This window comes from Mustela nigripes, chromosome X (genome assembly GCF_022355385.1).
Source record: "Mustela nigripes isolate SB6536 chromosome X, MUSNIG.SB6536, whole genome shotgun sequence".
NCBI classification, from domain to species: Eukaryota; Metazoa; Chordata; class Mammalia; order Carnivora; family Mustelidae; genus Mustela; species Mustela nigripes.
The window spans coordinates 40,819,675-40,846,715 of record NC_081575.1 but is presented as its reverse complement, the minus strand read 5'-3'; the positions used below and the strand labels follow the sequence as shown (position 1 = coordinate 40,846,715).

General features: G+C 35.1%; 1 protein-coding gene and 1 pseudogene across 3 annotated transcripts in view; one reads left to right on the top strand and one right to left on the bottom strand.

The window, feature by feature from the left end:
• The first annotated feature begins 7,132 nt into the window (after window positions 1–7,132).
• Window positions 7,133–27,041, top strand: part of RADX (RPA1 related single stranded DNA binding protein, X-linked) — an 80,177-nt gene continuing 60,268 nt past the window's right edge. Inside the window, exons 1-6 of one of the 3 annotated variants that reach the window (XM_059385518.1) lie at window positions 7,133–7,924; window positions 15,874–16,016; window positions 17,161–17,353; window positions 25,685–25,793; window positions 25,988–26,079; window positions 26,187–26,309. In XM_059385518.1, the coding sequence (XP_059241501.1) occupies window positions 7,282–7,924; window positions 15,874–16,016; window positions 17,161–17,353; window positions 25,685–25,793; window positions 25,988–26,079; window positions 26,187–26,309 (1,303 nt within the window). In that variant the 5' untranslated portion in view covers window positions 7,133–7,281. Of the gene's footprint in view, window positions 7,925–15,873; window positions 16,017–17,160; window positions 17,354–25,684; window positions 25,794–25,987; window positions 26,080–26,186; window positions 26,322–27,041 lie in introns of all 3 variants that reach the window. The other 2 variants (XM_059385517.1, XM_059385516.1) reach the window with 2 other exon arrangements.
• LOC132007632 (magnesium transporter NIPA2-like) lies at window positions 18,807–23,709 on the bottom strand (annotated as a pseudogene).

Here is a 27,041-nt window from a genome sequence, read left to right as displayed (position 1 = left end):
TCTCCCCTCCGCCTGCTTGTGCCCCTTCTCTCTCTCTCTGACAAATAAATGAATAAAATCTTTTGAAAAAAAGAATAGATCTATAAATCATAGGAATAGTATTGAGAGTTCAGAAATAACCTTAAAATTATGGTTATTATTTTTTTTTTTACAACAGTAGCAAGACAGCTCAATGGGGAAGGAGGTCTTTTCAACAAATGGTGATGGAACACCTAGATCCATAGGCCCAACATGACGTTGGACACCTACTTCACATCACATTTAAAAAATTAACTAAATATAGAACATAGACTTAAATGTAACCACTAAAAATCAAACTTTTGGGGCGCCTGGGTGGCTCAGTTGGTTAAGCAACTGCCTTCGGCTCAGGTCACGGTCCCGGAGTCCCGGGATCGAGTCCCGCATCAGGCTCCCAGCTCCATGGGGAGTCTGCTTCTCCCTCTGATCTTCTCACCTCTCATGCTCTCTCTCACTGTCTCTCTCTCAAATAAATAAAAAAAATAAAAAATAAAAAATAAATTAAAAATCTAACTTTTTGTTAAAACTTTTAGTCTTAGTTAAAACTTTTAGTTAAAAAAACATAAGAGTAAGTCTTTGAACCTTGGATTAGGCAATAGTTTCTTAGATGTGATATCAAACACACAAACAAGAAAAGTTTATATATATATATACATTTATGTGTGTGTATATGTATATGTGAATTAAAAATTTTTATTCTTTGAAGGACTACATCAAGAAAGTGAAAAGACAACCCACAGCAATCAAAGAAAATTTCTGCAAACCACATACCTGGTAAGTGGCTTATATCCAGAAGGCATAGAATACATAAAGACCTTTTATGTCTCAAGAATAAAAAAATAAATAACTCAATTTAAAAATAAGCAAAGGATCTGAATTGACATTCCACCAAAGAATATATAAAAATGGTCAATAATAAGCACTTAAAAGATGCTGAAAATTATTAGTCATTACAGAAATGCAAGTGAAAACCACAATGAAATACCATTTCACACCCAGTAGGATGGCTACAATAAACTAAGACGGAAAATAACAAATGTTGGCAAAGATATGGAAGAACTGAAATTCTTACATATTGCTGGTGGGGATGTAAAATGGAGTAACACTTTGGAATACAATTTGGCAGTTCCTTGAAAAGTTAAAAATAGAGTTGCCATATGAACCAAAGATTTCAGTCCCAGGTATTTATACAAGAAATTTGAAAACATATGTACCCATGAAATCTCATCCACTAATATTCATAGTAGCTTTATTCACAATAGCAAAAAGTGGAAACAGTTCAAATGTTCATCAGCTGAGAAATAAATGAACATAGTGTAATATAGCTATAAAATGAAATATTCAACAAAAACAAATAATCAAGTATGATACATGGATGAAACTTGAAACCATTATGCTAAGTGAAAGAAGCCAAACACTATGTTATGTTTCCCTTTATATGAAATGCCCAGAATAAGAAAATTCATAGTGACAGAAAGTAGATTAGTGTTTGCAGTGGCTGGGGCAGGAAGTGGGAATTGGGAATCACTAGTAATATGTATTGGACTTCTTTATAGGATCATAAAATATTCTAAAGTTAGATTTTGGTGATGGTTGTATAATCTTTTGAGTATACTAAAAACAATGGAGTTTTCCACTTTTAGTGGGTGAATTATGTGTTCCGTGATTTATATTTCAATAAAGCTGCTATTTTTTAAATAAATTAACATAGACATCTTTAGGTAAATAGCCTATTGAGTTCCAACTTTCTGGCCCAGGTCAATTTCAGGTAAGGCAACCCAGTATACACACAGATGTTTGTATTTCCAAAACGTCATCAAATTTTATCCACACATTTCAACAAAAAGAAATTCTTGAGAGGAGAAATATAAACACTGGAGCATGCTAGATACCACAATTGAGGATAAACAGGAATAAAGTAATCTGTAGAATCCTGGGAATTTACTGGCAGTCTCCCTTTCTAAAGCAGGGAAGCAAAGACCTAATAAATTAAAACCGATCAAATCCATATGCTAAAATCCAGGTCTCTTACACATATATAATACTGAGATTCAGAAGAAAAGCTAACATACTGAGCTCTATTTAAAAAAAAAAAGTAGGATTTGAATGGACAGAAGGGAAGGGGGAAGAGCATCAATTAACTATTTATTGTGCATCTAATATGTACATAGAATAAACAAAAGCATGGGGACAAATACGAGCTTTATCTGAGTTCCTGAGGGTCAGAAGGAGCCTAAAAACCTCAGATACAGTGAGCTTGTGTTAGAGACCTTTGTTTCTAAATATATAGCCAACAAATAAATCAAAACATATTTGCTATCAGATAGAAAGGGAACATAGGAACATTCTCGATTCCAGTGAGCTAGGGGGTATTGTAAACTATGCTGATTCATCCTTGCACACGGAGGATATGTAGTTAATAAAATCATCAAGAGCAGTCTTTAAAATGAAAGATGTTGGAAAAGGGCAGCACTGAGCTGGAGGTTGTAGTGCTCTGGTTGCCAGGCAGCCACCCTCAGGCCCTCTTTTGTTACCGTGGTGATGTTTAGAGAGCTTACCTAAATACTCTTTGAGATAGCATCCGAACTCTCCACATCCCTTTAACACCAACTAGTCATGCCACTTCTTTTTCTTCCTCCCCCACATCTCTACCTACACTGTCATAATCTTACAAATGAGATGAACCTGCAAGTGCACCTCCAGTGCCTGATGCCTCAGGCCTGGAAATGATATTGACTTGCTCCCGAATGCAAATAAACGAAAGAATAATGAAATGAATGAGAAGATTAAGCAAGATTATTCAAATAAAAATAACCAAAATTATAATAAAATAAGCCTTTTCAACTAGAACATCGATCTATTTGGGAGATCATTCAGGAAAGGACATTGTCTTGGTAATCAGTAGTTCAGATTCTCTGTCAATTATCACTGGGTGGTCTTGTCATGTGAATTCCCTTTTCTAGGCCTCAATTTCTTCATGTGTAGTAAAAGGGGGTAAACTATAGCAGTTTTTTTAAGCTTTTCTGGCCAGAATCTAACACCCCAACAAATCTGAAACAAAAATTTTATGAAACAATACTTACCCTTATTTTATATGATACATTCTGACATCTTCTGTTCTTTTTTTTTTCATATTTTTAATTTCTGGTTATGACCAGTTATTGACTTCATGCCCTCATTAATGCCTCACAACGAAGTTTGAAGAACACTGAACTAGCGCCTATCTAATGGCTCCTACAGTTCTAGTATTTTATGATTTTATGTTATGCCATTATCTCCTTTTTAAAATAATATTAAAAATCACTAGCATTTATCGAACTGTTAGTATGTGCTAGACACTGTTTTAAGCACTTTATCCGTATGAACTTAATTTTTCAACAACCGTGACTACTTTCATTAGTCCAGTTTTTAAGTTGAGGAAAATTAATGTGGCTGTTATCTGTACACCAAATTTAGTGACTACCAAAATTGATTTTATGATTCATTTAAAGTGTTTCAAATACCTTAGACTATCACCATTTGATTTGATAAAATTAAATATTATCTATTCTGCTCTTACTATTTTATACTTTGGGGGGGGGGGGATTTAACAGATAATCCAGATCTGAGGGGAAGGAAAAAAAATCAATAACCTAAATGATACCCATTATTGGCTCTAAAAGTCATTTAATTACTCTGTTGTGTAAATAACCTGAAAACAGACACTTATAATGCCACACTGGGGAACATTTATACATAGGAATGATAACTACCCAAATAGACACCTTAGTTCTTAGGGATAGGCACTATCAGCATATTGTCAGTAGAACAACTTGAGACTCCAGATGTGTGCCCTTAGTCACTGTACATCTTTATTGTGTGTAGTGTTGTAAAAAACAAAAAACATGGGTGCTATTTTTTCCTGATTCCACTAATTAACTACTGAGAACCACTGCAAGTATTCACCTTTTTGAATTAGCTGAAAAGATTTAAATATGATGCTACAATACTATTATGCATAAATTTCACCTAGTATATTGTTCAGGGGGTGCTGATGGAGCAGATTTGAATGATTTTTGAACCAGCTCTTCTTGAATAAATAATGGGATAGTTGATATTTAATGTCTCTTGCATTAAATCCAATAAAAATTCAAAGCTTTATTTATTCATTTAACACTTAGTATTGAGCACCTACTATATGCTACATACTTATTTTTGCACTGGTGATTCAATAGCAAATACAACAAAGTGCCAACACTCACGGATCTTAATTTTTTTGTGTTTCATGAGTTTGGATTTTTGTTTATTGTACTTGTTTATAGAAAAGCACGCTTATATATATTCTCTTTGAAGAGGCAGTGGGAATTACATGTTCCATTTATTTAAAATATTCAAGTGTTTTTTATGCATGGCAGTAAAGAAAGAACTATGAAAAACAAAACAAAACAAAAGGAATAAATCAGTTTTTGCTCTTAAAAAGCTTACAGTCTATTTAAATTAGTGGTTCCTAACCAGGAATCCTACTGTCCCTCAGGGGACATTTGTTCACGTCTGGAGATATTTTTGGTTGTCATGAGCTGGGTGGAGGCAGGATTAGTCCTACTGGTGTCTGGTTGGTAGAGGCTGGGAACACTGCTAAACATCCTCCAGTGTATAAGACATCCCCACAACAAATAATTTTGTGTCCCCAAATGTCAAGAGTGTCCAGGCTGAGAAACCCTAGTTAGAAGGACAAACTACATACATTAGAAGTTTTGTTTCTTAATTACAAGGTATTAGATGATAAATGCTAAAGGAGTGATACATACAAGGTGATACTGATGAATGAGAGCTCATTCTAGAATGAATTGGTGATGGGAGTCTTCATGAAGGAAGTGGGGTTCAACTTCCTGCTTGAAGCAGAGGAAAGCCAACAGAGCCCTGCTACCTCTCTGACTTCATCTCCTACCACTCTCCCCTCACCTTTCCACCTCAGCCAAAGGCTTTTGCATTTCCTTGAAAATACCAAGCATTCTTTTATTTCATGGAATCTGCTTTTGCTGTTGCCTTAGATTTAAGTGTACTTTCCCAAGATATCCATATACCTACTCCATCACTTCTTGTAAGTCTCCACTCTGTTCAGCCTTTTAATAGAGAGTCCTTTCCAAATCATCATACTCCTCTATGTACAATATTAACTCCTGCTCCTTCCATTCCCTTTCCCCTTATTATGTTTTTTTTTTTTTTGGTCTGTATAGCAAGATTGTACCTGGCCCAGAGCAGATACTCTAGACATATTTGCAGAATGAATGAATTTATTAAATATTAATAATGTTGGGGGTTTTCAGCCCAAGCAAATAAGAAGCTCGACTAAAGGAGCCTAACTATTGTTATTCCCAATGGCCTAGAACAGTGCCTCCCTCATAGTAGAGACTTCATAAATAGTTAATAAACAATGATGAAATAGAAAAAGAAGATTAGTATGATCCAAACAAGTCTATAACCATCTTTGAAAAGTATTCTTAGGACAATTACTACATTCACTCATTTTATTGCCCTTCACTTTACTGTATTCTATTTTTTTGTTTTGTTTTGTTTTGTTTTGTTTTCACCAATTTGAAGGTTCAAGACTTCAGAGGGAAAAGTAACTTCAGATGTGGCAGAAATAGCAAGAGAACTAGAATTAGAAGTAGAGCCTGAGGATGTGATAGAACTGCTGCAAGCTCATGATAAAACTTTCAGGGATGCGGAGTTGCTTCCTATGGATGAGCAAAAGTGATTTCTTGAGATGGACTCTACTCCTGGTGAAGATGCTATGAAGACTGTTGAAATGACAACGAAGGATTTAGAATATTATGTAAACTTGGTTGATAATGCAGGGGCATGGTTTGATAGGATTGATTCCAATTTTGAGGGAAGTTCCATGGTGGGTAAAATGCTATCAAACAGCATCTCATGCTACCATGAAATCATCCATGAAAGGAAGAGTTAATCAATGGGACAAACTTCATCCTTGTCTTATTTTGAGAAGTTGCCATAGCCACCCCAACCTTCAGCATCAATTAACCTGACCAGTGAGCAGCCATCAACACTGAGGCAACCAGCAAAATGATTTGCTGGAAGCCCAGATTGTGGTCAGCATTTTTAGCGATAATTCTTAAATTAAGGTATGTTCAATGTTCTTTTTAGCCATGATGCTTTTGCACACTTAATAGACTACAGTATAGTATAAATATAACCTTCTATGCATTGGAAAATCCAAAAATTCATTTGACTCACTTTATGGCCGTATTCACTTTATTGCAGTGCTCTGAAATGGAACCTGAAGTATCTCAGAAGTATGCCTGTATACTAGCACAACTGGGCACATATAACAAATGGCTTATTTTAAAAAAAAAAAAAGGCTTATTTTTAATTTGGACAATTCTTATCAGCTTTTCCACTTTATAGCCATACCGCATACATTTTTTGTAGTTCAGAAATGCAGTTTCTCACATTCTTTATCTTAGTTGTCTGTTAAGCTAGATATTGTATAAAACATACGTACATTTTAAAAATTCTAACCTAAAGGCAGCTCTTTACCAAGCCAGTTCTATAATTTTCTGTTTTCATTTGCACTTAATCACTTATTCACCAACCCTGCACTCAGGGAGTCACTACAGACAATTATGCTAATGCTCATAGCAATAGCAACTAACGTTTATGGAGGACTTTTTGTGCTGGGGACTTTCCTGAAGGCTGTGCATACATTATCTGGTTTCGTTCCTACTATAGGAGACCTGTGGTATGGAATTCATGTATATTAATGAACTCTAATTTACTTTCTGTAGCAGGCCCAAGGCCCAAACCCCCAAACACCTGAGCTAGGACTACACATACCCCGCTTCCAGCCACTTTCTCTTTTCCCTTGCCTCTCAGCACTCTCCTTTCTAGAAGGACCACGAGTGCTCCTCCCCCTCCCTCATGCGACGTTTTGGGAACCATGGCGACCAACACCGTCCCTCCCCTCCTCCTCCCCTGGCAACCCGGCTGGCACCAGGTGGGAGGATCTGCTACGTAACCGCGCGTGTGACTGCCTAGTAACAGTGCCGGCGAGTTGGAAGCGCGCCGAGAGATGGGTGGGGCGAGAGAGCTGACGCCTGCACGCGGCACGTCTTTGCAGCCTCGCTTCGGGGGCGGAGCTTTGCCAGTCGGCGGGAGCAGAGTAGCTAGCGCTCGTCGCCCAAGCGCGCGGCTTCTCAGTCCTCAGCTTTGGACGGGGCAGACTAGCTTTGGGGAGTGAAGAGAGTACGCAGTTACCCGACAATGTCTGGTGAGTCAGGTCAGCCTCAGGCCGGCCCCTCACATGCCGGTCTAGATTTTCCGAATCCTGAGAGAAATCGGGCTGGGGTCCCGGGAGGGGTGATCCGAAGGGCCGGTTCCCGCGGGCGCAGGTCCTGGATCCAAAAGGTCCTCGAGCAGATAACGGATTCACCTCTGCAGTGGGTCACCCCGTCGGAGGTGGTGCCTGTCGCTGTGCTGGCCGTCCAGCGGTACCTGTTAGAGGATGAGCCGCGCGACAGGATACCCAAACCTCCCCTTTACTGCTATGATGTGACGATTTCAGACGGGGTGTACCAGGAGAAGTGCTACCTGGACCCCAGCCTGAACTTTCTCGTCTATAAAAATATTCTTAAAGTTGGCATAGAAATGAAAATTTCCAGAGTCTCTTGTCTTTACAACGAAAGAAGGTTAGGCCAGGGGATCCTGTGCATAGATAACGTTCACTGTGGAGAGACCCTAGAGGCTATTTCTCTAGAAACTCCATTCAGAAATAGTGCGCACGAGGAGGTACCGGAGAGGCCTTTAAGAGGCGGGAAGAGTCATTACCTGCCCCTGTGGAATAACGAAGATCCGTATGGAGATATCTGGTTAACCAACAAGCAACCTGAGGAACACAATTTTAACAGTAAGTAATGGGGAACGACGGAGGGGTTAAAAATATTAGTTTTCGGGAGCTTGCGTTAGTGGGAAAGGAAACGAGGGTGCTTTGGTATTGTTCATTTCAAGCCGCGAGTGGGAATAAACAAGTGCTCCTGGATGTCGGATTGGCGCTCGCTTAATAAATTTGCACAGACCGTTCCTTGCTTTGATTATTCAAATGACCATTTAGGAAGTGTCTGAATACATCTCAGATTTAATCTGGCATGCATACTTGTATGTGCGTTTGACTCCGGTGGAATTATCTTCATTTCAGTCCCATTCCACTTGTGGAACTAGTACTTTTCTGTCTTGGCTGGCGAGTGTATAGATTTGAATTCGGCATAAAAGTCATAAATATTTGTGGTTTTGCGTGTTTTAACCTTCATTCAAAAAAGGATGTTCTGTGATGTATTCCGTAATAACTTGCATTAATGAAACGCCATTTTTATGGCTTAGAGTGTAGCAGTTATGTAAATACTGCTTCTTTGAATGTGTGGTTTTTGTGGACAGGCTTGGAATTTTCATTTTTATGTTATTAATTGCGTATCACGGACAATACTGACCCGAGTTTAATTCTTCTGTACCAGAAGTAGGAAGTTAGCCTGAAAATGCCGGTTCGTCATCAGCAACTGCTGTAAAACATATTTTATCAGAGATGGAAGGGGAATGATAATACTATAGGCATGTACGTGTATGGAATGGGAACCAAATTAAATGCAAAAAAATGAAATAAAACAAAGTACTTAAGGAAGGAAGGTGTTATTTTCTACATCTACTGTTTTTCAGGTTTTTTTTTTCCATTGCAGTCGTATTAGCTCATACGTAATCTTGCTATGACGTATATCAGCAACAGGCTTGAAAGTGAAAAGACAACTGGATCAAAAATATGAAATTAAAGTAATATCCAGTTATAAGGGAAAAAGGATGTTACAGAAACGTGTGAACAAGGATGATTTAAATAACTTAAGCTTTAAAAACAAGATAGTCATTTCAGAGATGAAATAATGGAATGATTTTTATCTCAAGCATGGAATAAGGCAGCACTGCATTACTACCCTAAGTGTTGACCATTTTTATTTTTAAGATTGAATACACAAATGAAAAATTTGGTGTCCAGAAGAATTAAGAGGGGAATAATATTTATAAAAATATATTTCATTTTTCTGACTATGGAAGTGATATCCATTATTGAATACATATTTTTATTACAAAAGGCAGTGTCTAGGTGCTAAAAAATCCAAACTATATTTAAAAGTATATTGTTGGCTAGCAAGAAAAATAGCAATACAGACTGAAAAGCAAACATTTATTGAACACCTATGGGCATGATAATATTAAAAGCACTTTATTTGTGCAAACATAAAACGTATATTAAAAATGTGTAAGACCCAGGTATAGCATAATTTTGACCACAAAAATCTAGAAGTGGGCATATATTGGTGTTCTTTCAAGTTTGCCGTATGTTTAAAATTTTGAAAAATAAAATGTTGGGGTGGAATGAAATACCCCTTTACCTCCTTTTCCTATGACTTCAACTTTGATCTCAAAACTCCAAAGGTTCAGCAGTTTGGTGCGTATCACCGGAAAAAAAAATTCTATGGCGTGGCATGATTTGCTGTTTACACTTACTCAAGCATCTTTAATGTATATCTGCTCATACACACTTCCACACTATGGGTGTACCATAATTTATATAATCATGTCCATGTGAATGGATAATTATCAATTTTAGGCTGTTACTGGTTTTTTAGTTTTAGATCTAGCACAGAACATCATTAGGATATACACATACTTGTTCATTGTGTTTAAGTATTTCTGTGAGATGGATAGATTCCTAGAAGTGAAATTGCTGAGTTAAACAGTATTTAAACTATTTCATGTAATGGATATTGACAAATCATCTGAAAAGGTTTTACTGATTTATATTCCCACTAACATATGTATGAATGCCCATTTCCCCATATTATATTAATTTAAAATTATGTCTTGACTTTTCTGAATTCTTTGCTAATGGATAGTATTTGTTATATATTGCAGATTACATTCTCACACTCCCTCTTCTCTTTGTTTATGGTGCATTTTTGTGCTTTTAAAAACTTTTCTATTAAGGCATGATATGTACAATGTGTTAAAGTCTTAAAAATACAGCTTGAAATTAAAAAAAAAAAAAAAAAAAGCTTAAAGCTTGAAACCACCTCCCCACCCCACCCCAAATCAAGACACAGAACATTGTAAGCATCTCAGAAGTCTCCCTAATGCCCTCTCCTGGTCAATATCCTACTCCAAAGGTAACCAATATTGTGATCTCAAAGACAGCTTTTCAAAATGGATGTTAGATCATGCCCGTCTCCTGTCTAAATCTCTGCAGTGGCTCCCCATTGCACTTAGACAACAATCCAGACCTCCTATCAGGGTGAGCAAGGCCCTGTGGTGTGGACGAACTTGCTTTAAATGACCAGATAGTGAATCTTTTTGCCTTTTTCAGACACATAATCACAGCTATTCAACTTGGCCAGAGTATAGCAAAAGCAGCCATAGGCAATATGTAAGCTAATAGGTTTGGCTGTTTTTTTAGTAGAATTTTATTTACAAAACCTGGCAGCAAGCCAGATTTAGCTCAGGGGCTATAGTTTATAGACCCCTGCCTTACTGAATCCCCTTGTTCACCTCTCTAATCCCTCACCTCCACCATTTTATTTCCAAAATATGAGCCTTATTTTTTATCTCAAACCTCCTTGTTCTGTCTTGCCTCTAGTCAGTTGCTCCTGTTTTTTCCTCTTTCTGGAAAGTTCCTTCCCATCTTCAGGTTTCAACTCAAATATATAAAACACGTTAGAAAGGGTTGTTTAAATATGTGTTCCCTCCTCATTTATTATTATTTATTGCATCACCATGGAAATGCCCTTCATAGAATTGATAACATTCTGAAATTATTAATTCTGTTTTCTTTTTCCTCCCACTGGTTTATAAGATTCATGAGGGCAAGGCTTCTGTTTTTTTCACTGCTGTGGCGCATTTCTCTTACACCCAGAACGGTGTCTGCTGAGTGCTTTCAATAAGTGTTTATTGAATAAAGAAACGCATTAAATAAATTACATTGATGGATTTTCTAATGTTGAATTACTTTTATATCTCTACTTGGTCATGGTTGTTGTATTTACATCTGTATATTTAAAGTGAATTTATTCCATAGGTTTTGTTTTTTAGGGATTTACTATATTTTAACCTCATATTGATATCAGTTCAATTAATATTAGCCTAGTAGAATGAGTTGGGAAACTTGCTTGTTTTTCTGTGCTTACAGAAAATATTTGTTCATTGAAGGTTTGGTAGAATTTATCTCTAAAACTATTAGAACCTGGGGCCTTGGGCCAGGATGGGGGTTGAGAGAATAACTCCTTTTCAGTTTCTCAGAAAAAGTAATGAAATTAATGACTCTTCTTCTTGAGTCCATTTGTGAGAGTTGATATTTTACTAGAAAATACCATTTCAACTAGATCTCCAAGTTGTATGCAGTAGTCTCTATTTTTAAATTTTAGTTTATATTTTTTAAATTTTTTAGTCTTGTTTCATTCCCTTTTACATTCTTAAATGTATTTACCCTTTGTTATGGTCAGCCTTGCCAGAGACTTGTCTGTTTTATTAGTATTTTATAAAAAGACTTTTGGATTTTCTAATTAAGTCTTTATTGGGGAGATATTTTCTACTTAATTAACACTATCATCTTTAACTTCTTGTATTTCTTTTGTTCATACTTTTTTGTACTACCTTCTTGAGTTGAATGCTTGGTTCGCTTATTTCTTTGTTTATTTATTCCAAAAGCTTTTGAAATTCTGAAATTTCCCATGGAAACTGCTTTGGCTATGTACACTAGGTTTTGAAGTGTAGAGATTTTATTTTTACTCATTATTTACATTTTCTGATTTTAAAATTGAATTCCTCTTTAACCCTCAAAATTTTAGAAAAAGCTTACTTATTAGATATGAAGTCTCTTATAACAAGTTTTTAAAAAGATTTTATTTATTTACTTTGAGAGGGAGAGCACAAGGAGGGGTGAGAAGGGACAGCGGGAGTGGGAGAAACCGATTCCCCATAGAGCAGGGAACCCAGATGTGAAGCTTGATCCCAGGACCCAGGATCATGACCTGAGCCAAAGGTAGACTCAACCGACAGAGCCACCCGGTCGCCCCTATAACAAGTTTTTAAATTATTCTTATTTTAAAATCTATTTTATTTGCCCATTTCTCCAAGAGGAATATTGCCTTCTCTTTATGATGTGGTTTTGTTCATTTCTCTTTATATTTCTATAAGTTTTTGATTTAGATGTTACTATAATGTATAAAGTTTCATAACATAGTAATCTTGGTGAATTTTTAACCTTTTATCAGTATGAAATTTTTTTGTTCTTTTGTGTCTGGAATTCTATTTTGCCTTGATAGTACTATTTACTACTGCTGCTGTCTTGTAGTTGGCATTTTGGGCAGTGGTTCTCACATATAAATGGGCATCCATATCACTTCAGGCGTTTTAAAATGCAGATTTCTGGGCCCCACCACCAGTTTCTGATTCAGTAGGTCTATGGTAGGGCCCTAGAATTTGCATTTCTAGGAAGTTCACTGGTAGTTAATGAACCTGTTGGTGCAAATGCCACATTTTTGAGAACTGACCTAGTGTATGTATCTTTGTCCATTCCTTTTTCCTATTTTGTTTTACATTTGCCTTTTAAAAGAAATACATAGCTAAGATTTTGGGTTTTTAACCCAAACCAATTCTTTTTCTTTCAAGAGATGAATTTAATCCAATTAAAGTCATTAATGATGTTTTTATACCCTTCTTGCAGAACTACTTTGTTTGCTATACGCCATGCATTATTATTTTTTTTTACTTTTGCAAGATTTAAACTCCTTTATCTTACAGTGCTTTAGAAGCTATACATTAATTTGTGTTTTTCTAGAGGTTACCCTTAATGTTTTAACTAAGTTATTTAAACTTTGATCTTTTTGTCAATATCCAGAATTATTCACAATTTATTATAACTTCCTCTTGAATGACACAGGGTGTTTAGGACTTCACCTGGACATGATGTAATTTGGCATATTGCTGTATTTGGTTTGAGAGTATTTGCTTGAGGATATTTGCCATGATAAATGATTTGGATTTATGGATTTTTTCCTGTGTACTACATTTGTAATAATTTTTCAGGACTTATCTATGTTTGTAAAACATGGTGCCATTTTATTTTTATTCTTTTGCAGTGGTTTTTACTGTATGCTTCAAGGACCTCTAGAGATATCCTGAAGACCTTTTCAAAGGATTCACATCAGAACTATTTTCATAATAATATCACTAAGACTTCATTTACTTTTTAGCACTCTAATTCTTTGAAAGTATACAGTGGAGTCTTCCAGAGGCTACAAGATATGTGACATTGAAACAGACTGAATGCCAAAGAAATGAGTATCCAGTGTCTTCTATTAAGCTAGACACTAAAAAGATTTACAAAAATGTAAATCAGTGCCACTCTTCTTACTAGATTCCTTGTTTAGAGAATACAGTCTCATATATATCTCATGTATGTTTTAGAGAATACAGCCTCATTATGTATTTTATATATATATATAGATGTATATGTATATATATGTATTTATATATAAAAATACTTAATAGGCTTATTGCTTTTTAAGGGAGTTAATGAATAATATTTTATTTCTTAGTTTTACTTTATAATATTGCAAGTGTTATTACCCACATAAATAAAAGCTTTTTGAGGTCTTCAGTAATTTTTAAGAATGTGAAAGTCTCCTGAGACCAGAAAGTTTTAGAATCACTGTTCCATCGTTTGCTATCTAACATTTAATATTGAATATCTAGTTTATTTATTTTCATTCTTATAAAAATGCACACATTTCTATGAATTTATACAGATTCTTCATTGTCTGTGTATAGCCTGAAATTTCTTTTTTGGATTTGAGAGATATGTATATTCTATGAAGTTTGTGAGTTAAAAACCCAAACTGGGAAAACATTAACCAGGCAGTTGTCTGATCACAGCTGACTCTGTGGACCCAATTATAGTGAAAGCAGTGGCTCTTAGAACTCTGGTTTTACAAAAGCATATAACTCTTGAATTTATTCTAGTTAGTGCAAGTAGACATGCCTTCATTGACCAAGAGTGTTCCACATACATTTCAGGTAATTCAGAGTTGATCCATAATTTTACCTAATTAAAAAGCAAATATTAGGACCTATGACTGCGCTATTAATGTTTTGGAAGACTATAAAAGGAAAATTATACAAGATGTCTGAAGACTAAAAACAGTATTCTTTTTTTTTTTTTAAAGATTTTATTTATTTATTTGACAGACAGAGATCACAAGTAGGCAGAGAGGCAGACAGAGAGAGAGAGAGAGAGAGAGAGAGAGAGAGGAGGAAGCAGGCTCCCTGCTGAGCAGAGAGCCCGATGTGGGGCTCGATCCCAGGACCCTGAGACCATGACCTGAGCCGAAAGCAGAGGCTTTAACCCACTGAGCCACCCAGGCACCCCAAAACAGTATTCTTTTTAATGATACAGGTGTAACTACAACATTCCACTTAAATTCTTATTAAAAAGAAATTACAACTATGGTTTTCATGCCAAAATGTTAAGTAGATAATATGTTAGGTAAATTAAAATGGAAGTGGGAGATACCTTGTGAAATAAAATATTGGAATAAATACAAATTAAGGTTTTAACAGTTGAGAGTGGGCTATGAAAGAGTAAAATGTAGATAAAATTGCCAGTCAAACCTCTCTTAAGCCAAGGAAGAATAAAATAAAAACTACAAGTTAATATTTTAAAGATGGTGAATAGCTTTTAAGCAGTTTTTGTATTTGCCAGCAGGCATAGAGATTAAAATTTCAAAGTAAATTATATGACATATGAGAAGATAATGAGTGCTAAGTAGAAAAATAAGATGGGATGAGGCATAAGTAAAGGGATCCATTTTCAATAGGATAGTAAGGAATAACATCACTGAGAAAGTGACCTTTGAGCAAAACTTGAAGGAGAGGAGGAAGGAAGTCACTCTGGCATCTAAAAAGATATTCCAGACAGAGGGAAGAGCAAGTGCAAAAGTCCTGGTCTGGCATTTTTGGGAAATACAGAACTTACACGCATAAAACTACGGTGAGGGCAATACAGAAATACATCATAAAACAATTCTATAAATTAAATATGTACGTGCTTGGTAGTGGGAAAATATTCCATGGCATTGAGTTTTTCCCACAAAATTTCTTAAGGGAGATGAGTTTATTGACGTGTAATTAGCATACACTGTTATATTGGTTTCAGGTGTACAATGTAATGATTTAACTATACTATACATTTCTCAGTGCTCATCAGAATATGTGTTCTTTTAATCCCCTTTATCTGTTTCACCCATTCCCCCACCCAGGGAGAGATGAGTTTAGATCCAAGTCTTTCAGGTAGTAATTACCCAGTTCGACAAGACAGAGGACATTCGAGACGGAATAGTATATTAGTTAATATAGATATTTACCTTCGTGCTGGGCACATAGTATGACATATTTATATATTAGCTATTTTTTTAAGAGAGAAAGAGGGAAAATGCATGCGTGTGAGAGTTGGGAGGGGTGGTAGGTAGGAGAGAAAAAGTGTTAAGCAGGATCTCCACGCCCAGCGACTCTGAGATCATGACTTGAGCCAAGAGTTGGCTGCTTAACTGACTGAGCTACCCAGGCACCCCTATATATTAGCTATTAAGGATAGCATGTATTATTAATTTTTTATTTAGAAAGTATGTAGACCCGTTTAGCTGGTGAGAAGGAGTTGCTGTGGGGATGATCTGGCTACCATTTTTAACCATTAAAACAATTTTTAAATAAACATGACATGTTAAGTAGGACTTTTTTCTATTCTATTTTCTTTAATTCTAGATACCAAAATAATTTCCCTGTCTCACCTTGAAATGACCTGGGCTAACAGAAGGAATTTTCCTGCATTGCTTGTGAGAATCTTGCATAAATCCAAACTGCGATACTATGGAAAACCTGATAAAAAGATGATTGAGCCATACCAGGTATAAGTAATGACAAGATATTACATGTTAATTTAATGGTTATAGATTATAGCTTACAGAACTGACTCCATATTAGGATAACTTATGTACAAAAATATTTTATAAGTTTAATAATGTTTAAAACATATATAAATGTATATTTCAAGGTATTTTTCTATGTAATTTCTTATGCAAAAAGAAATCTTTCTGTATTGGTACCTTGTAGTTCCCTAATTCAGTTGGTCTCCTTCACAGTTTTTTCTTTATCTTCAACCTTTTCTTCTCTACTGTGCTTTCTACACCAGCATAGAGACATACTCTAGTCTTTCATGAGGAAAAAAAATCCAAAAATCTCCTTGGGCCTCAGGATTCCTGTATTCCCTCTCTTCTCTTCTGGCAAACTCTTTAGAGAAGTAGTCTCTGTTAGATGTTTTTACTTTCTTTCCTCGCGTTTACTTTTCAACACAATTGGTCTGACTTTTTTCTTCAGCTGGTCACTCACTGGAGACCTTCTAATTGTGAAATCTAGCTGATACTTTTCTGTTACCTTGACTCTCTGTGCCATATAATGCCAGTGAGAACTACCTTCCTGATTTCTGTCCTGTTTGTTTTTTTATTTAACATTTTACCATATTTTCACATGTTAACAAAAATTATTTTAGATGTTTTATTAAGCTTTCATTAAAACAGTTATAGATACTTTGAGGGAATTTGGGAAATGCAGAAAGCTCTATAAATAAAGCTGATAAGTAATACCACCCCAAATTCTAACAGAGCCAGTATTAATATTAACGTGTTTTATTTCCTTTTTGTATGTATATATCATGTCTACATATCTACGGCATATATATGCACATATATATTTCATATGTATGTCATATGTATCACATATCTGTGTATAGGTATACATACCATATATTACATGACTGTCATATATTAAATTATCTTACAAAATGGAAATCATTGTACATACAATTTTGTATCACTTAACATTTCCTTAAGTATTTTCTATCACTAGAAATCATTTATAGCTTTTCATGGTTACAGATTATATCATAATTTATTCAGTCATCACCCTATATTTTTGCTTTCTTGTTCTTAAAATTAGAATGCTCTGTAGATAAAAGTAACAGATATGCATGTGCTTTTTCACTCTTTTTTCTAGACCTTTCTGGAAGTTGCTGACAGTTCAGGCACTGTGTCAGTGATTATGTGGAATGCCCTGTGTCCTGAATGGTATAAAAGTTTGCGGGTTGGTTTAGTTCTTCTTCTTCAGGATTATTCCGTCAAAAAGAGTTATCCATTCAGGATGCAGCCTCTGCCTGTGGATCCACAGATCAAACTAATTTCTACAATGGGTTAAGTATTGAATCAATTTATTGCTTTATGGCTATTTTGTTTGTATAAATTTTCAAAGTACCATATCAGTCAAAGGCTCTTAAAAATTGCTGAATCAGTTAGAACCTGGTAAACCTTTAAATTCCTTTATCTATAAAAATTTTAAACAATCACTTAATAAATTATTTATTATTGCATTTATTAAGAAAAAATAATGTGAGATGTTTATTGTTGATTACTGAATGAACTCCACTTAGGATGTACTTACTTTTCATTTTTGTCTTATAATACTAAATTAATGACTTAAATATGCTTTTCTGTTACTATAAGGTGCTATCCAAAAAGGTTTTGACAGCATTTTATTTTGGAATAATTTCAAACTTACATAAAAGTTGGAAGAACAATACAAAGAACTCCATATACCCTTTACACAGATTCAACAATTGTTAACATTTACCTTTATCATTCCTCACCTCTCTCTATATATATATTTGTCCTCTGAAACCTTTGAGAGTAAGTGGCAGCCATCACACAATCTTCTTTACCTTAGAACATTTCAGTAATATTTCGATGTGTATTTCCTAAGAACAAGAACATTCTATACTATAGTCACAGTACAGTTATCAAAATCAGGAAATTTAAAAATGAAAAATTGCTGTTATCTAGCCCACAGTCAATATTCAAATGCAATTGAATTGCTGCAATTTTGAAAAGGCTCTTCCTAATTAGTGTTGAAATCAAAGTTTGACATCTTGGCGTCATCCTAAATATTTTGAAGCATTAAAATTAAGTGGTTGTTTTCAGATGTGGATATGGATTTTTTGCCTATTTTTCAAAATTGTAGATTATATCACTCAGCAAATTTAAGTATTGTTTTTGGTTCACGATAGTTTTATACTGGACCTGTATTTCTATGTATTTCTAAATTTCCTACTAACACATTTAAGTTTAATTACTTGGGGAATGTACAGATAATATAGCCTTTTTTTCACTGTTTCCTTAAATATGTGTTTATTTAGGAAAATCTCATATGATTCTTTATTAAAATCTTAAGGATTTGATAGACATCAATCATGTCTTCCTGGATGAACAAGTCATTACCTAGTAGTTTGATACAATTAGTCCATTATCTCTTTGCTTTTTATGATAGAAAGGTAAGAAATTAAACTAATATTGACGTTGGGACTTACTTGAGAATATATAGGAAAAAACTGGTGAAAAGAAGCTAATTCGCAACATGTATTATTATGTCTATCAATTTGTAAATCCTTTCCACAACCAAGCATATCTAGGTGAAAAAAAATGCTTTAGTAAAAATTGAGACGTTTATCAGTAACAGATAAGGTAAGTAAATTTGTTGATGTCATGTAATAAGTCACTGGCATAGTGAAAAATGAAACCTAGTTTTTCTGCCCCCTAACCTAGTGTTCTTTTGATGAGATACACTATTTTCCTGGTGTAACGAGAATTAATTTAAATCACAATTTTTACATGGCTGTGGAGAAATCTAGAAATGTGTCTGGTACTAATGGCTGTTTCTATACCTTAAAAACATATGGGAAGTAGAACAATAGGCAACATGTGATCAATAGATAAACAGCTACTAAAACTGAACACTGAAATTGAATCTAGCAGAATGCTACCTCTGCTGTAAAGAAATACAGGGCCAGATTTTCATAGTGGAAACTCTCTTTAAGATATGAGAGGCTATTTATACTTTCAGGTAAATAATTGCAAATACATAAATTATTTTTTTAAATGAGGGGCTTGGATTAGCGTATATAAAAAATGTTTCTTTTAGCTTTAAAACAGTTTTACTTTTTATCAGTGTCAGCATCAGTTTACTTTATCCCATACTTTTTTAATAAGGAATAGGATTTTTTCCCCTCTTTATCGGGGGTCAGCAAGCTATTTCTATAAAGGCAATAAATATAGTTTCTGTCATAAGTACACAGCTCTGCCTCTTTATAGAGTGAAAGCAGACAGAGATAATATGTAAGGAATGGTCATGGTTGTGTTACAGTGAAACTTTATTTGCAAAATCAAGCAACCATATGCAGGCTGTCGTTAGCTAAGCCTACACATATATGCAGATCTCAACCCAGGCTGGACATTAGTATCGCTTGGGAAGCCTGAAAGAACGGTAAGCATGCCAGGTTCAGAGATTCTGATTTAATCCCTCTGAGGAGGGAACCAAGATGTTGGTGTGCTTTTAAAAATCGTCAGGTAATTCTAATGCACAGCTAAAGTTGAGAACTACTGATTTGTGATCTTTAAAAAGCTCAAATGGGTTAATGATCTGTTGAGGAGAAATGAAGACAGTTTTGTAAACCATGCTAGACACAGAAGATACAAAGATAAGTAATACAGAGTACTATCCCCAAAAATTAGTCTATCAGGGTAATAAATTACACTGCATGATAACCAACCAAAATTTAAATAAAAACATGGAAAAAGTAGTCTAATGGTACAGATAAGTAAGATGAACAGATTACAATAAATCAAGGTTTAATGACAGTAAACAGTAAGAAGATGTGATAAACAAAAAGGGAACAGAAATGAACAGAAATGTAGTTGAGAAAAGAATGAATGGTCAGGAGAGTGGGAGAATGAATTGGGTAGAAAAAAGTGTGAGTGGGGATTACAAATAATAAAAGGGTATGTTATGAATAGGATAAATGAGAAAGTATATATTGGGGGCTAGGGTTGGTCAGTAAGGGAATAAGGGTTTGTGGTACTATCACTGCCTTCCAGGTATTGATGTTGAAAGACAGACTATTGGGGTAATTTATCTTGATTTATTTTTTCATATTTACATATGTAGTTCCAAGTTATAGACACTAAGATGTAATTTTTTAAAAGACCAAATAAATGGAACCCTATATAGGTGAAAATTCTCTTGTAAAACATAAGACATATTTGCTAGTAATACATGGTTTTATTATTGCTATTTTGCATATAACTCTATCCTACCTTTTATCCAATAGTATTCAGCTAGCATCCCAAATAAACATTTTAAAATCTTGAGATTTTTTTTGGACTGTATTATATAATACCTATTGAGATAATAGAATCAAGTGTTTGGGGTTTTGGTAGGAAAGGACTATTTATTTCATTCAAAATCCTAGCATTTTGGAGCTGGAAGGGAACTTAAATATAATCAGGTAACTGTGACTGTGTAAGTGCTTTGTAAAATGCACACTATTTTGTAGGTACAACGTAATATGTAACACAAAACTTCTTCACTTGTATGTGAAAAGACTGAAACACTTAAAGGTAAAGTGAATTTTCGAATCATGTGACTGCTAATAGGCAAGATGAGAAATCGAGTATCATCATCCTGGTTTTTGGTTTCTCTCTCTCTCTCTCTTTTTTTTTTTTTTTTTTTTGAGACAGAGAGAGAGCATGCTCGCATGTGGTGGTGGGGGGGCGTGCAGAGGAAGAGGAAGAGAGAAAATTCTTCCAAGCAGGCTCCACCCTCAGCACAGAGCCTGATGCATGGCTTGATCCCAGGACTCTGAGTTTCTGACCCAAGCCATAATCAAGAGCTAGATGTCCAACTGACTGAACCACCCAGGCGCCCCCTCTTCATCCTGTTTTAATCTTTGTTTGCTAAACAGCAAATTCTTAGGAAATACTACCTACTGCATAAAAGGGGATAGAAAGCCCTCTAAATAAATGAAGAAATAACCCCTATTCCCAGGTAGGAAGTCAGTCTCAGTTTCATAAGTTTATCAAGTACCCCAAAATTGATCTGCAAATTCAGTGTTATTCTGTAAGATTTTTTTTCTGGAACTGACAAATTGATTCTAAAATTTATATGGAGGCACATAATTATTGAGAATAGCCAAGATAGTTCTGAAGAAAATAAGGGGCTACAGAGGGAGTGAAGACTTCTCTCATAAATGTTATGAGTTATTATAAAAAATTTATGACCATGTAATATAGATATAGGTATAGACAAACTGACCAGCAAATCATAATAAGATTGAGAAATAGTCTTAAATGCACAAAAATTTGATATGATAGATGTGCTATGCAGATCATCAAGGAAGTAAATAGTATTGGAAAAAATAATTACATACTTGAGAAAAAATGACAAATATCCTTACCTTACCCCATATAAAATGTCAATTCCAGATACAGCAAATGTAAAAGACAAAACTTTTATAAGTACTTATATAGAAGTATGCATTTGACCTTGGAATAAGGAAGGATTTTCTTGGAGAAGACACAGGAAATATCATTTGTAAATGAATGATTAATAAGCCCAACTACATTGAAATTTTTTTGGTTTCAATTTGTCTTTTTATTATAACATGAGCTAAATTTAAGAAATTAGTCTTTTGACTTTATTTCCCAGAGTTGTTAACTCATGAAAATATGCTGAAAAATACAAGAGCTGATATAAGATGGTAATCAAAGTTCCAGATATCAAGGGATTAGAGAAAGTGAAGAATTAAATCAGTCAGGTGCCTGAAAGACACAGGTGGCACTGGTTTAGCAAGGTGCCATCAAGGAATAGGAAGACCATCTCAAATGTGTGGTGATAAGTCACAGCATTAGAAACATCTCCATCAGGCAACTTCCTACCCTTTTTTGTTTGGTAAATTGACTTTTTCTTCTAACTTAGAATTCTCTTAAAATAACATTTCAAGATTAAAATAATTCCATCAAACAGGAGTCATTTTTATAGGTAAGGTAAATCACAGGATAATGTATTAGGAAAATTTTGTTCCTTTATAAATCAGGAAACCTTCAAGTGATCAGAGATTGATGGAGTGGGGATGACAAATGTACATTTCAGGTTTTCATCACCAATGAAAAAGTAAAGCATTTTTATAGACTTAGAATTCAGTGCATTTAAATTTTGGTGAAGGAAAATTTTAAATACGTCTACAGTTATACAGTGTTACTAGAAATGGACCATGTACTGAGGTCATTTTAGTGAGCTACCATCATGTAAATATAAGAAAAGTAATTTCTTGGTCCAAATCAGTGAAACTTTAAAAAGCATTGTCTCCAGAGAACATATTTTTGAGAACAGTGCTTTTTCAGACACATTCTGATACTCAAATTCACTTTATAACACAATTGTAGATTAACCTTTTAATTACATTTTTTTTAAGATTTTATTTATTTGTCAGAAAGAAAGAGAACACAAGTAGGGGGATCAGCAGGCAGAGAGAGAAGCTGGCTCCCTGCTAGGCAAGGAGCCTGACTCAGGACTCCATCCCAGGACCCAAAATTGACCCTGAACCAAAGGCGGATGGTTAACTGAGCCACCCAGGAGTCCCTAATTACATTTTTCTTTAAAAATTGTGAGATTTCTATTTCCTCGGAAGATATTTTTACCATTGTATTGTTCAGTTCCACAGGTTAGGCTTTCTTCATTATTATTAAGAACGCCATACATTTTAGAGAGATTTGCCTTCATTGCTTTCTCATCTTTTTAAAAAGACACAGGGAGACTTACTAGACTAAAACTGACGTCTTTAAAGGATTGCAGCAAGAATATTCCCACAATGATTGTAAAGAAACCACTAAAGTAACAACAACATCATAAACAGGCTTGACTTGCCACTCCATAAAATGAATAGCTGAACAAGTTAAAAACTGATGTTATAAAGAATAGGTAATATATTGGAGTCACAATGTTAGTGTTGAATATATCCAGGGCCCTGCTCAGGCAATTAATCTGTCTGCTCACACAGACTGTAAGGCTCAGCGGTAGAATTCAGGCCAGGGGATGTCACAGCACAGACTTTCTAGCATACTGCTCTTTGATAGCAATGCCCAGGCCCTTAACACTGAAGACTAAAAACACTCCAGTTACAGAGCAGATTGTTATGTACACGAGAATGTTTGTCCATGGCGAGGCCCCACCATGAAGATTAATATCAATGACACAATGACCACAAGTGTTGCAAACACCACAAAACCTAGATCTCCCAGCTTGTGAGACATTCCGTTTAAAGTTTCGATCCCCCCTTCTTTTGGAGCATGAATGACCATAACTGTAGATCCTAGAATACTTAGCAAACATTCAATTTTCCCATGAGATTAAGTCTTTCATTTACAAAGTATGAGGAAGGCATAGTATGCACTAGGATGCTGAGAGCCCCCGAGTCCCTAAGGTGGCTGGTGCGAAGGCTTATGCAGCAAGGTTGGCCACCTCACCTGCTCCCATTGATAACAATCCAGCTCACCACAACCATTCTTTAAGATATGCGTGGCCACCTTGACCTGCTCTCATGGAGCCCTTCCAGGCAAGTGGCAGAAGACTTTGTTTTTCCCCCAAAGTAAAGTTCCTGCCAGTGAAAATGCTGGAACTCATAGCCAATCCCAAACCAATGTAAAAGTCATTATTTTCCATGCCCCTGGATCATTTCATTTGTTACTAAAGAAGTTCTTGTGAGTCACATTGATCACGAAACAGAGAAACCACTGGTGCTGGAGGCAGGATTATGCAATCTTTAAATACATTAATTTAATATGGTCTCTCTTATGAAAAAAAGCCTAGAAGCCCTTAGAGATGACTTATTCATTCTCAGTTCCTTGTAAATAATACTCTTTATTCTCATTTAAAGTTTTTAAACCTTGGCAGAGTAGCTCCAGTTCCAATTGGAGGCCGGCCATACGGCTTTGCCATGAGGCTTCCCCTCCACTATCTGGCCCTAGTCCTGGCTGCCTCTGCTTACTCGCCCACACAGGCCTCAGGGGCCATGCTTCTTGAGGAGCTGGAAGTGGGGGGAAGGACAGTGCCTTCCTTTCAGTACAGGAGGAGATGAGAGCATCCGGGCCTGCTGAGGGTGCCTCCTTCTCCATAAGGGAGCGGCAAGGGGAAACTGCCCCTCCCCATCACCTGCCACCCCCACCACACCTACCTTGAAATTAACTCTTTTCATCAAAAGACACCATGAAAAGAATAAAAAGCAATGTACACATAGGTGAATATATTTGCAATAATATAATCAACAAAGTATTAGTATCCAATATATAAAAAGAAGTCCTTCAACTAAAGAAAAAATCAGGGGTGCCTGGATGGCTCAGTGGTTAACCTGGTAAGCAGTTAAGCGTCTGCCTGAGCCTAGGGTTGGAGTCCAGTGGCTGTCTCCCTGCTCAGCAGGAAGTCTGGTATTCCTCCTGCCCCTCCTCCTGTTTGTGTTCTCCCTCTCTAAAATAAAATAAATACAATCTTTTCAAAAATTAAATTTAAAAATTCAGTAGAAAAGTGGGCAAATGACACAGCAGGTATTTCACAAAAGTGAGTGCATGAAGGACTTGTAGGTGGTGCAGTTGGTTAAGTGTCCAGCTCTTGATTTTGGCTCAGGTCCTGATCTCAGGGTCATGAGATCAAGTCCTGCTTCCAGCTCCATGCTCAGTGCAGAGTAAAATTACTCTCTCTCCTTCTCTCTTTGCCCCCTTCCCCGCTGCCTGTCTCTCTCTCTCTCTCTCAAATAAATAAAAATAAATCTTTAAAAATAAAAAAATTAAAAAGAGGATGCATGGATGAATCATAAATAGATGAAATGTCATTCAACATAATTAGTGATAAAAGAAGTGCAAATGAAGACCACAACAAACTGTCATTTTGTGTCACTAAATTGACAAAAAATAAATTTGGTAGTAGCAAAATTTGGAGAAGATGCTGATCAATGGGAATTCCTACACATTGCTGGTAAAACTGTAAGTAGGTTAATTACTTGAAAATAGTTTGGAATTAGCCTATAGAGTGGAACTTTTGCACATGCTACAATCCAGGGTTTCCCTTCTGGGTATAATACCCCAGAAAAGTTTTGCCTGGGTACACAGGGAGACATGTACTAAAAATTGATAGTGACCCTGTTTGTAATAGCAAAAGCAGGAAATAATCCAGATGTCCATCAACACAATAATAGGTTAAAAAAATTGTAATATATCAGCACTCTGGAATATTATTCAGCAGTGGGAGTAAGAAAAAAAAAACACTACATGCGGCTACATGGGTGAATTTTAAGACTGTAATGTTGAGTGAAAAGGGTAGACCTAGAACACTGAATATGCTGTGAGGTCATTCATATAAAATTTAAAAACTAAACCAAACAAATATAAATGATTTTTTAAACCTTTTTTTAATTAAAAAAATGATGAAACACAAAATCTAAGAAATTGCTAACCTTTGGTTGAGAGATAAGTAGATATGATAATATAGGAACGAGTAAAAGGAAGCTATTGATAATGGTCTAGTTCTTAAAATTAGTGGTAGGCCCAAAAAAGTTCAGGCTAATATTTTGCTGTGTAATTTATACGCATGTGTATTCTTTTATCTATATTAAATGTCATATTAAAGTAACATATTTGTTTTTCAGAAATCTGCCTGAACCTTCGAGATCCTCCAACTAACATAATTATCATTCCTGAAAAGCAGGTGAAACCTGAATGGAGATTGCCAAAATTAAATCACCGGTTTATCACAAGGTAGAATATTCATGTAAAATACCTTAAATATTAATTTTTAACATTAGCCACTGAAACAGTGTATTATTACTGCTCAAAAATCTACCCCAAATTATGCTGTATCAATTATATAGATCTATGTTTTCACAATCATAATTTCAGAATGCTTTTTCACTGTTTAAAAATACAGTATTTAACCATTTTGCTTTTTTTAGGTCAGAACTGGATGATATGCCAAAAAATCATATCTGTGATGTTATTGGCATTTTAGTTTTTGTAGGAAGGGTCCAGCGGTCAAAAAAGAAAGGTAAGCTTTTAAAATTGAAAGTTGTAAAAAGTATTTCAGTGAATAGTTTTGTGCTTATACATGAATAATTATTTACCTTTATTTATTCTAATATCCTATCCATATAGAAAACCGTGAAGATTTTTGGTCATATCGCTGGATTCACATCGCTGATGGGACTTCAGAACAGCCATTTATAGTGGAGCTGTTTTCTACATCTCAGCCAGAAATCTTTGAAAATATTTACCCAAGTAGTCAATCCAGTATTTGCATCTTATTTTTATTTTTGGAAGGGGGGGCATGAACTTAAATTGTTAGAGTGTATATTGACTTATGGAGTGGCATGATAATGAGTTAGCAAATTCAAGCAATGTGATAGCACGTTTAAATCTTTTTTGTATTGATATTATATTTGGTATTACTGATATTAACCACCTTCTGATTTTCTATTCAGAATTAATTTGGGATCGAAACCAATTTTTCAGAAAATAGATGCTCTTATCAATTCTCATCATTAGCATTTCAGGTGTAAAAGCTTAACATTCTGTGAAGCTAAAACATAGGCATTCATTTCCCTTTGTATCCATTTCAAAATTGACTAAGTAGACCCCAAAAAAGACAATGAAGACTTCACTAATATAGAATTAATTGGTAGGGGATTGACAGACTATGTAATTAAATAATGACAGTGGTAAGTATGATTTCATTTGAGTATTAAGTTAATAGTACATTGACAATGTTATACCAGCTGGTCAATATTTTAGTTACTTTGGTGTTGACCTTTCTCCTTTGCATTTATTTAGATACAGAGGTATTTTTCCCACTAATTTTATTCATTTGAAAACATTTTAGGTAAGCTTCAGATCCCTAATAAGAAAAAAAGTATATTTAATACTTTCTAACAACTTCAGTGGGTTTTTTTATTTTTATTTTTTATTTTTTTATTTATTTATTTTTTTTTTAAAGATTTTATTTATTTATTT